This window comes from Erpetoichthys calabaricus, chromosome 11 (genome assembly GCF_900747795.2).
Source record: "Erpetoichthys calabaricus chromosome 11, fErpCal1.3, whole genome shotgun sequence".
NCBI lineage: Eukaryota > Metazoa > Chordata > Cladistia > Polypteriformes > Polypteridae > Erpetoichthys > Erpetoichthys calabaricus.
The window spans coordinates 39,487,172-39,499,205 of NC_041404.2; the positions used below are offsets into that span (position 1 = coordinate 39,487,172).

The window sequence follows — 12,034 nt, forward strand, 5'->3', positions numbered from 1 at the left end:
ATATGACGGTCAAATGTTTTTCCCTTCTGTCTAGTGAGATATCTACCACCTGCTATGACAGACCAAGACCTATTCAGCATAAGAATTTTCAGAAATTAATTTGACGTACCAGTCTTCATGACACGGAATCACAGCAGATAAGGATTGTGTAATGCTGCACTCTTTGCAAGGTCTTCCAAGCTGTCACTTCTGGGTCTCTCGATGACTGGAATATGACAATGATGACCTGTGTTGACTTGTGCTGTCTTAGAAAGCTCCTGCCGATGCTAGTTAAGTGTGCTTGTCCAGAGCCACCTTTAAATTATATTGCGTGTGTTGATAAAAGTTACTTATGAAGGCTTTGAAATCATTTCAGCTGTTTTATTTTTTTTGTCCAGTGCCTCCCGATTCACCAGTGTGAGAAAATCCCCACATTAACATACCATCTGACTCCTCTTTATGTCTAGTTATGCAAGACATCACACTTTTTGAGGTTCCTCCCTAGTTTTAGTCCTCTAGACCCAAGATATCTTCTTTTCAGGCCATTTTGTGCAGAAAATTATACAGGTAAGGTTGGGGAGCATGCACTGGTACAGTGCATTGCCACACCCACCACACAATGAAACAGCTTGGCATCCTGGTTGGCAACCCCCTAGGCAGGCATGCAGTCCTGGCCCACCCACCCCCTGGAAATGACCCACTATCTGTTTCAGCCATGTGTTACGTGGGTGTCACATTGGCCTAGTCCAGCCACTGGGGTCCTCAACAATGAGGATCCTATAAGCCAGATCACCCTCAGGGAATCCCACCACATGGCCATAGTGCTGTAACTGATGCTCATTCAGAATGCAGGTAATGTGCCTCTGCCTGAGCAACTTCTCATTTGACACAAAGTCAAACCAGCGGTACCCAAGGATTCTCTGAAGAAATACAGTACTGAAGAAGTCCAGCCTTCATCTCAGGTCACTGGATAGTGTCCATGTCTCACAACCATATAGCAAGACAGGAAACACCAGGACTCTAAAGACTTGGATCTTCGTCCTTTTACAAAGATATCGGGAGCGCCACACTCCCCTTTCCAGCGACTTCATGACCCACCCATGCTCTCCCAATCCATCTACTGACTTCATAGGAAGATTCACCAGAGACATGAATGTTGCTGTAGAGGTAAGTAAACCTCTCAATGAAGTCAACACTCTCTCTGCAGACAGACACAATGCTGGGTGTGCCTAAGAGGTCATTAAAGGCCTGGATCTTGGTTTTTATCTTGGACACTTGCAAGCCCAGGCCCTCAGACTCCTCGCTCAGTCTCCCAAGAAGCCTGATCTGGGCCTCCATTGACTCCTTGAAGGTCATAGCATCATCTGCAAAGTCAAGAGTAGTGAATCTTTCTTCACCAACAGATGTTCCACAGCCCTGCCCAACATGCAGTTCATGCAAGCATTGAACAGAGTAGGAGCAAGAACAGACAGCTGACAAACCCCAGAATCAACTGGGAAAAACCCAGAGGTTCTGCCTCCACTCAGCACAGCACTCACTGTACCAGTGTACAGGCCGGCCGTGATATCCAGTAAGTTTGGGGGGATCCCGCAAAGTCTCAGGATGTCCCACAGAGCAGCTTGACCAAATGAGTCAAACGCTTTATGAAATTCGACAAAGGCTGCAATTAAATTCTGCTTATATTTGCGTTTGTCCCCATGAGAACCCTTAGTGCCGGGATGCAGTTGATGGTAGACTTCTTAGGTGTAAAACCAGACTGCTCCAGTCGCTGGTAGGTGAGTAAGTGATCACAGATCCTATCGGGATAACCCTAGCAAGGACCTTACCCAGCACCAAGAGCAGTGTTATCTCCCTATAGTTGCTGCAATCCAGGCGATCACCCTTCAATTTCCAGATAGGGATAACAAATCCCATTTTCCAGTCAGTTAAGATGATGTCTGTCTCCCAAATGGAATCAAAGATTGCTTGCAATACAAGGAGGACAGCCTTACCACCAGCCTGGAGAAGTTCACCCCGGATACCACAGATCCTTGCAGCCTTTCCTACCCTTAACTGGTTCACTACCTGTGCAATCTCAGTGAGACTGGGTGGTTCACAGCTAATCGGAGGATCAGCCTCGAGAACCGTGGACCCAGAGATGTCCAACGTCCTAGCCAGAGGATCAGCTTTAAACAGATGCAAAAAGTAGCCAGCCCAGTGGATCATAATTGCAGCGTCATCCATAAGGACTGTTCCATCACCCCCCCTGACTGTGATTCTCCGAGGAGCAGATTCAGATGTGCATAATGCTTTGACTCCTCTGTAAGCAGGATGTGGGTCACTAAACCATAGATGGTGTAACAATTGCTCTCTGATTCCTCTAACAAGCACCTCCTTATCTGCCCTCAGAGCCTTCACAGCCATCCTTCTCAGTTCCTAGTACAGACTGGAATTGTAATCAAGCCCAGGGTGCCCTGCGAGATGAAACACCTCCTTATGGGAACACCAGCAAAACCAACACAACCTTCAGCAACCTTCAGGGTCTTGTCAAAGAGGGTCTCCCACATCACATAAGGAATCCCTGTCGCACCCAAGTCAGCAAGTTCCTCACACAAACTGTGTGCAAACTCATAAGAAACAGCCTGATCTTGGAGTCTGGCCAGGTCCAGCCTCATTTTTCTAGTAGGTGGTAGCCTACTGGACCTAACCTACGTTGTAGATCTTCAGCATAGCAACAAGTCTGTGGTCAGAATTCACAAACTGCACACTTCTGTAGACCCTGCAGTTCTGTAGGAGCCTCCAGTGTCTGCCCATGAGGATGTGGTCGATCTCCTTCACCGCACTACTAGTATTAGAGTACCAAGTCCAACGATGTAGCTCAGGGTGTTGGAACCAGGATCCAGCGATCTACAGACCCTGACCTTTTGCAAAGTTAAGGAATATGGAGCCACTTTCACAGCTGTCACCAGACCCATGGGGACTGACATAATCCTCATAGCCAGCCTTGTCAGTGCCAGTGGTCACCCATGACCAGAGGAGTGTCACCTTACGGGCACTCATCAACCACTGAGCAAAGTTATGAATAAAATGTCTCCCTCACTCAGATATCATTCACCACGGTTGGAGCACACACCAAGACAACAGACAAGGCACCCAAAAAGTGCCATAATCTGAGCTCATAATATGCTCATTGAAAGGAGTGACATCGGACACCATTGGAAGGAGCCAATCCACCACAGCAACAGCTACTCCCTGAGTATGACAGCCATGTACTTCTACCTAATGAAGTAAAGCCTTACATTTCTCATTAACATATTAAGGCGAGTTACACTAATTCATGCTTTTTTAATATGTTACTTACCCCATGTGGTTTGTAACGATGGCTCAAAAAAATTGTTAATCTCACGTTTTCATGTATAATGGAGATAACACTATTTCTGATATAATTGACTTCAATGGTGACCAACGCTGGACAGCAGTATCAAAAAGTGCCCATAAAAAAATCTCACGCTACTAATGTTTCATAATTCACATGTCAAGTCATCCAGTCATATGCTCACATCACAAACGCATGTATTTTTACTAAATAAACCATGTCCTGAAAATGTTCTTGTCTACAAAAACAGACCATGCTCAGATTTGCCCTAGCTTTTGAATTGTATACCAGCCTACCCCTAACTACTCAATTCATTGGTCAGGAGTCCCGCCCAGTAACAATGTAATTATTGTCTAACACTGCGCTTCACGCGATAGCAACAAAAACTGTGCACCTAGAGACATATAAAACTAAAGATTAAATGTTAAAGACAAGACAGTGATTATCAGGAAGAGACTCTGTCTCGTACCTGTGCATATCTGAGATGCTTCAACAAGCAGAAGGTCAATTCACATGTGCAGTTTCACAGAGTGCCATTAAATAATCCTGAGGTACAAACATAACAGCGGGAGTCAAGACTGTAATTCAAATGCTCCTTAACATTTGAATGCATTCAATCTTTATTGAATAGAGTGTCCGGAGGTTTATTCAACAATATTTTAGTTAACATTCATGTGTCTGGCATGTTGTGAGCATGTAACTGGATGGCTTGACATGAGGATTATAAAAAATGCATGTAATATGAGATCTCTTAATTGTTGTTTTTGATATTGTTTGCTGTTGTCCAGTGTTGATCACCACTGATGCCTATCCTATCAGAAACTTTATTATTTCTGCTCTTCATGGGAACATGAGATTACATTTTTGTCCTTGGCTATCACTATAAACTATATGAGGTAACATATAAAAAATTACCTTTTGAGTGGAGTAGATAGATAGATAGATAGATAGATAGATAGATAGATAGATAGATAGATAGATAGATAGATAGATAGATAGATAGATAGATAGATAGATAGATAGATAGCTCGATAGATAGATAGATAGATAGATAGATACTTTATTAATCCCAATGGGAAATGCACATTATCCAGCAGCAGCATACTGATACAATAAATAATATTAAATTAAAGATTGATAATAATAATAATGCAGGTGAAAAACAGACAATAACTTTGTATAATGTTAAATGTTAACGTTTAAACCCTAGGGGTGGAATTGAAGAGTCGCATAGTTTGGGGGAGGAACGATCTTCTCAATCTGTCAGTGGAGCAGGACAGTGACAGCAGTCTGTGGGTATTCTTTTAAAGAAATCGGGTAATATCTTAACCACATGCAGAATACTTCATTTATACTCACATCCCAGAAACCACTGCAATAAATGGCTTCAGAGGCCTCTACTGATGGCTGGAGCACATGTAAGCATGTTAAGAAAAGGTAAGAAGGTTACTGAGCCACTGAGGTTGCGTCACCTCTAATATGCTGATCTGATTGCTTACATCTTGCCTGAAGAAGAGGCCTGAGTTGCCTCGAAAAACTTGCATATTGTAATCTTCTTAGTTAGCCAATAAAAGGTGTCATTTTGCTAGACTTCTCACTACTGTTCTGCCAAAAAAATGTAGTTCTGCTAGACTCCTTCAACTGGAGAGTTAATTAGGTACGCTCTCCCGCCATCTTTTGGCAGTTCTGCTTACTGCAGCCTCCCCGAAGAATCAAGGGATGCCTATGGAACAAATGAAAATTATGGGGGTCCACATACAGCAGATATGTGCAAAGAATGACCTCGACAAGAGTGTAAAGGGTGATAGAAGCCAAGCTCAGCTTCTCTGCTTCCTGCTGGGTGTGATATTCCAATTGCATCCACAGCCGTGTGTTATTTTTTTAAAACATACTTTTGTATTACACTTTTCCTGTTTTCATCTAATTTTTTAGTTGTCAAATTTCCTTTTCACATTTTTTTTTGGGTACAAAAACAACTGACACATTTTTCATGCTCACACCAACAGAAGCTTATTCTTGCCAAAAAAAAAAAAAAAACTGTATTGTATTTCACAGATATTTCCTTCTCTGGTTATCTAGTGACAGCTATTGACAGTGAGATTAAGTAGGCAGGTAGCTTGGAATGAAGTGACAACAATTCAGCAACAGTCACTGGCATACATTTAGTTTTAATTAAAGTAAAGTTTAGCAGGTTTAGTGTATATATATATATATATATATATATATATATATATATATATATATATATATATATATATATATATATATATAAAGAGAGAGACATATAGGCAGTGTGGCAACACAGAGTTGTCATTCCTGTCCCACAGCACCAGGGTCTGCATGGGGTCTGCGTGTTCTCCCCATGTATTTAGATTAGATTAGATCAACTTTATTACTGTAATCCCATGTGGAAATTTATATGCATACAGCAATATAAACATTAAAAAGCAAACATACAGACTCACCAAACAAATAATATAATCAGTCAATCAATAATAAATGCATATTGTGCACAAATTGCAAAGTGAACTTAAAGAGTATAAGCATTTAGTTTGGGTTGCTGGAGGAAGCACTGAACTGCCTGATACCAGTAAGTAGAAAGTATCACTCCGATTTGGTAGCAGCTTCACTGGCTTCCAGTTAAGTCCAGCCATCCATTATCCATATTGCGGCAAGGTGTCATAGGAATTTAATGGGTGTTCCAGGCAATTCACAGCACAGCGAAGACGAACCTGTCAACCTCGCTGTTATGATATCTCGGACTGCCACCTGGCGGATTCTTCCAGATTTACGTAAAGTACGCGCAACTATAAACAGTACGATTGCGTAGCAGTAGCGTCCGAGGGAGCATGCGTCGCGTCGCGTGAAGTACAGTATAAACCTGGTCTTAGATCCACTTCCTCCATCACTTGACTGTCTGTCCTACCACCATGGGGAGCAGAGCATTCAGTTACCCTGCTCCCCAGCTCTGTAACTCATTACCTTTCGAGCTTAGAAACATTGATTCATTCTCACTTTTCAAATGTAAACTTACAACTAATTTGTTTAAGACTGCTTTTTATCTTTGACTACAATTGCTCTGACTGGTTTTAAATTTATTTCTAGTTTTGTTTATAATGTGTGTTTTATCTGTTGGTCGGTGTTCTTGAGTGTTTAAGAAATGTACTATTATTATTAAGAATCGAGCTACTTATACAGTTTCTCACAAGCGGCGTCATTTGAACGTACTGTATTCTTTCTTGAGTCTAGTGCACTGAAGTAAAATTCTTGAACAGGCTAAACCCACCAGTGTCTTAATAGGGACTTTTATTTTGACACAGAGAGTAACTTCTCGCCGGAAGTCATTCTGTCATTGCAGATGTAACGTTTCCGGATTGAAATAGCCGCGCTTTTGAATCGTGTAGTAGTGGTAGCTTGTCAGAGGAGTTGGCGATGGCACAGATTTTCCAAGTTCTAAGGTGTTTTTCTTGTAAAATGTTTCAGGTACACCAGGTAAGTCCCTTTATTTTTTTCTCATTTGTTGCTTTCAATAATTTCATTGGAGCTCTAATAAAGGAAGCGAAGCACAACAATGATTATTTAAAAGTTAGCATTATACCTGGCTCTGATTTTAAAGTTTTAAGCTCATCTTTTAAACATGAGAATACTGACAAAAAACGGGTGAAATGCTTCACAAAAACTAGGCGACGTTCTCCCATCTATGTGCAAATGGAATTGGGACAGGACAAGGAACATGTTAAGTCTTTGTATAGCGTCTGTCACAACGGGCAAAAAAGAGGAAAACTCCTCTGCATCGGCATTATGGAGAAACAAGAAAGAAATCTTGTTATAAGATATATAAGCTAATACTTTCGTATCTACCCGTTTCCTGTCATTGTTTTCTTCTATGACACAATATGCCTAATGTGCCACTGAGTATGATTGTTAAATATTGTCTGTTTATCCCTTTGGGTGTATACTATACACTGTATAGTAAATGTTTTAGTATTACATGTGATAAAAGCTAAGCCGTGATTTTTTCCCCTCTCTTTCTCTAGGTAAAAAAATCCAAAAAATGGAGCTGCAAACTTTGTGGAGAAAAACAATCACTGCAGAAGGTATAATCTCATTGCTGTTATCTTCCTGTATCCTAAATGGTTGTTTGCTTTATACTAGCCACAGCTTTTTAATTTGAGTTTCTTTATTACATTTCTTTTTTCCAGGTCTATGGACAGGGGACTGGTGCAGAATGCAGACAGCATGTACAGAAGCTTAATAAGATACAAGGGGAATCCATCATGTCATCAGAATTTAATGAACGGTATTGTATAATTTTTTTTTAACGCTTTATGATGACAAAGTTGGATGGTGCAACTGGCTGTGAGTTACTTGGATATGGAGATTGCAGGCTGAGGTGCTCCGTATGCCATGTGTATTTGTACTCCTTGTGTTAAAATATCTTTATATTTTAACATCTTACAAGTTAAAGTAATGCTGTCTGGTCCATTTACAAATCTGTATTGCCACCGCCACTGGTATGTTTATGTCCGTTTTTATTTACTTTTCTAAAAGCTCCTGATGATCATTAAAAACAATCAACTGGAAACCTTTAGAAATACTGGTGTGCAGGTTTTGAAATGACCATAATGGTAACCTCTGTCTACTCTGTATCTTAATTTCTTTCCCTTTTCCCCCTATTAAGGCAGCAGCAGGAAGATTTCTTTGAGTCGCAGTCCCCAGAAGACTTAAATACTGTGTCTCACAAGGTGAGAGACTCATAACTGTACCTTATCTCGAATGTTTTTAAACATATAATACATGGCATCCTTATTTGTGACAACACCTTATTTAAATAAGTGGTGCAGAAATAATTACATATTGTTAGATTATTTCCAAAAATGATAAATAAGTGCTAAAGCAGTAACCATTGTATTTTTTGGAGTAGTAAAATTGTTCTGTTTGTGATTGAAAACTATCAGATGTTAAGACTGTTACATTCCAATACTGTTTCATATTGAGTAAAGTTTTTTTTTTCCCACCACCTAACTCATATTTGTTATTATCAAAGGATAAAAACATTGATTCAAATGCTAGCCGTTGGAATAAATACTTGAGTAGCACAGAACAGCAAGCTGTGGATGAATGTTTGCCGTTGCTTACTGAAGGCACAGACCTGTACTTGGATAGAGATGAATTCTATTCAGCCAAGTGTGCACAGAGGTAAGAAATACACTGCGGTCTTCCCTTGAGCAAGGCCCTTAACCTGAAATTCTTCATTCTGGGTATAGTAGACATTTTCTAATAGTAGACGGATTGGGAGAGCATGGGGGTCATGAGGTCACTGGAAAGGAGTGTGTGGCGCTCCTGATATCTATGCAAAAGGACGAAGGTCCAAGTCTTTAGAGTCCTGGTGCTTCCTGTCTTGCTATATGGTTGCGAGACATGGACGCTGTCCAGTGACCTGAGACAAAGACTGGACTCTTCGGTACTGTGTCTCTCCGGAAAATCCTCGAGTACCATTGGTTTGACTTTATGTTGAATGAGCGGTTGCTCATGGAGTCCTGAACGAGGCACATTACCTGTATTTTGAGGGAGCTTCAGTTACGGCACTATGGCCATGTGGTGTGTTTCCCTGAGGGTGTTCCGGCTCATAAGATCCTCATTGCTGGGGACCCGAGTGGCTGGACCAGGCCAAGGGGTCGCCCACTTGACTTGGTATGATGTTAATCTGCATCCAGCCCTGCTAGCAGGTCCTCCATCTTACAGGGAAAACTTGCAAGGGAAAATTTGCACACAGTGTTCCAGTGTGGTGCTGAGATGTCAGCTGCTGCACTGGGGTCCCAATCCTGGTGGTTTGTCATGTTGTGGGTGTGGCAACATGTTACTAGCGCATGCTCCCAAACCCCCCCCCTTGAGTTTCTTTGGATTTGCTTTTGGATTCTATATTTACTTATCTGTATACAGTATGCGAAACATTGGAGCAAAGAATTCAATCTTCGAGTTTAACAATAATGATTACCGGGAAAGTTAAGCATATAAAATCACTGCCCCAAGCAGGTTAGTGCTAATCCATCCATCTATCCATCCATTTTCCAACCCGCTGAATCCGAACACAGGGTCACAAGGGTCTGCTGGAGCCAATCCCAGCCAACACAGGGCACAAGGCAGGAACCAATCCCAGGCAGGGTGCCAAACCACCACAGGACACACACAAACACACACTAGGGCCAATTTAGAATCGCCAATCCACCTAACCTGCATGTCTTTGGACTGTGGGAGGAAACCCGCGCAGACACTGGGAGAACATGCAAACTCCACGCAGGGAGGACCCGGGAAGCGAACCCAGGTCTCCTAACTGTGAGGCAGCAGCGCTACCACTGCGCCACCCGGTTAGTGCTAAGGCAAAGTGTTAATTATTTTGTTTTGACTAAACTGGCAGTGTCAGAGTGGATTTATCCTCCTGTACACAGCCTTTTGAGCTAACCAAAAAAAAAAACTGATTAGCCTTGGAAGGTGAATGATGTATTAGAAGTTTAATTAAAATGGAAATGGAGATGAACTGCTCATAACCCTGCAAGGGCAGCAATGATCACTTGGGTAAATGCCAAATACAATGTGGAAATAGATCCATCTATTTTTCGAAACCAGCTTTATCCTGAGCAAGACTGCTGGAAAGCTGGAGCCTATCCCAACTAACTTAAGGCATAAGGCAAATACAATCTATGGGGAGGGAAATACAGAAATTAAATTTTAGGATGGCATATTTTTGTGATAAAGCATGGGAAAACATCTGTAAAATTTCAGTAGCTCAAACAAAAAGACAAATTGACTGGACCTTAGGATGTGAAGTTGAGTTGTTTAGTTGACCAGCTTGCAAATCTTGCAGGTATTACCCATTGGTGATATTTGGTAACATAGTATGAGATTTTCTCCTTTGATTATTTAATATAGTTGTTTTAATATGCAGTATTATTGAAGGTCAATCATTTTCTAACCCACTCAGTCCTGAACAGGGTCAGGAGTGGTGCTGGAGTCTACCCTAGCTAGCATAGGACACAAGGCAGGAACACATACCCCGGACAGGGTGCCAGTCTATCACAGGGCAAACATACACTCACTTTATTTTTTTTAACTCAATTAGAATTGTGATTTGGAACATTTCGAAGCTAGTGAGGTTATCAATATTGAATTTAACATTTGGATTTCATTTTGAGATCGTCAAAGGTTTTAAGTACTGCATGTACCCATCTTGCAGGATGTCAAACTTGTGTTTTCTATAGAAGAGAATAATCAAAGGTGTGGAACAAGAGCTTTCTGGCAAAAAAAAAAAAAAAAAAAAAAGTGGAGCATTACTTAATAACTGAACTATACACAAGTTTGAAGATTTAATCAAATTGTAAGATATGGGAAAGTTACGCTTGATTTCATTACGATTGAGTTGTCTTTTTTTTTTATTATTAATTAAAACCCTATGTGAAAAACTGAAGGTCACTTAAGTCAATACCATTCATAATAAGCACTATCATGAAAGATGCGATTACTGTCATTTTCAATTGTTAGGAAGTTTGAAGATGTTTTTAATAATCACCTGTTTTTGGTATTGACAAGGTCTAACTTCATATAATTCAAGCTGACCATACAACTTTAATTTCACAGAAAACATAAGCAAAGTCGGAAGTTCTTTGCAGAGTCGCCTAGTTTGAATCAGAAAGGGATTTGTTGCAAAAAAACCCAAGAAAAGGTATGAAAATTATGAATGTAGTATTGTTTTAAATACAAAGTTTTAGGATTCATGCCTATAAATTTGCAGAATTTGATGTGGTCATAGTTTAAAATGTGGCCAAAAATTTGTCAATAGTTTTAGTTGGCGTATATGCATCGTGTTCTTATGCCCACAAGTGTAATTTCATTTTTGCACACTAATTTAAACTGAGGCCTGCTATGTCAAGTAGTACACTGTACATTGGGAGGATTCATTTAGTAATTTGTCACTCTTGTTGTATTTTATAGTGCTTGGACAAAGTTGTACCTTTGCTACAGCGAACTGAAGAATCGAAATCTTTAAGTGAAGAAACTAAGCAACCTTCATGTTATACAAAAGCTACAGCCGTTTCAAATGATTTGTTTGACAGCATTGCTTTGCCTAAACCCAGTAAGTGGAATGCCTATTCCAGGAAAAGCATACATGAAGAAATTCCTGCAGCTACAAAGTTGTGCATTTATGGACCACAGGAAGTAAGCTGTAACACAGCTGATTTTCTGCCACAAACTAACTTAGTCGCAAATAGTAAATTAGCTCAGTTTCCTTTAAATTGTCCAGAATTCTGCACACAATTTATAGATAAAGTATCTAAACAAGTCCTGCAAGGTCCTTCGCCCAGTACACTGCCCAGTGTTTGCCAACAACCTTCACTTTCTCTTGCTTTACCTATTAGTAGTCAATCTCCCAGCACTCCCCTTTCCCAGCCCCATTTCAGTGCACTTTTCCAGACAGATGAGGATTTTGAAGAGTGTGTGTAACGTCAGTATAGTTTAGAAAATACAAAACATTAGAACACAATGTTTCAGAATTTAAATGATGCATATTGTTGTTTATGAACATGGTTTTGAAAATGTAAAAAATTGTTTAACTTCACAATAAAGTTTGACTGTAGTTTCTAACAAGTGTAAGACCTCTGAACAAGTATGATAAGAATAATAAGGCAGGAAAAAACATTTTGC

At 40.5% G+C, this 12,034-nt stretch overlaps 1 protein-coding gene across 1 annotated transcript; it reads left to right on the top strand.

Moving 5' to 3' along the window:
- The first annotated feature begins 6,646 nt into the window (after positions 1 to 6,646).
- mrnip (MRN complex interacting protein) lies at positions 6,647 to 11,982 on the top strand. Its single transcript, XM_028812981.2, has 7 exons — positions 6,647 to 6,826; positions 7,372 to 7,431; positions 7,537 to 7,634; positions 8,016 to 8,079; positions 8,382 to 8,533; positions 10,970 to 11,054; positions 11,324 to 11,982. Exons 1-7 carry the CDS (start codon positions 6,767 to 6,769, stop codon positions 11,831 to 11,833), a joined length of 1,029 nt encoding a protein of 342 aa, XP_028668814.1. The 5' UTR covers positions 6,647 to 6,766; the 3' UTR covers positions 11,834 to 11,982.
- The last annotated feature ends 52 nt before the right edge of the window (positions 11,983 to 12,034 follow it).

What these genes read in the sequence shown, in the direction of transcription:
- mrnip (XM_028812981.2), top strand. Translation starts at nt 6,767, where the DNA reads ATGGCACAGATTTTCCAAGTTCTAAGGTGTTTTTCTTGTAAAATGTTT. An exon ending in AAATGTTTCAGGTACACCAG is followed by an intron (nt 6,827 to 7,371) that starts GTAAGTCCCTTT and finishes CTCTTTCTCTAG; the next exon opens with GTAAAAAAATCCAAAAAATG. An exon ending in GCAAAAAAACCCAAGAAAAG is followed by an intron (nt 11,055 to 11,323) that starts GTATGAAAATTA and finishes TGTATTTTATAG; the next exon opens with TGCTTGGACAAAGTTGTACC.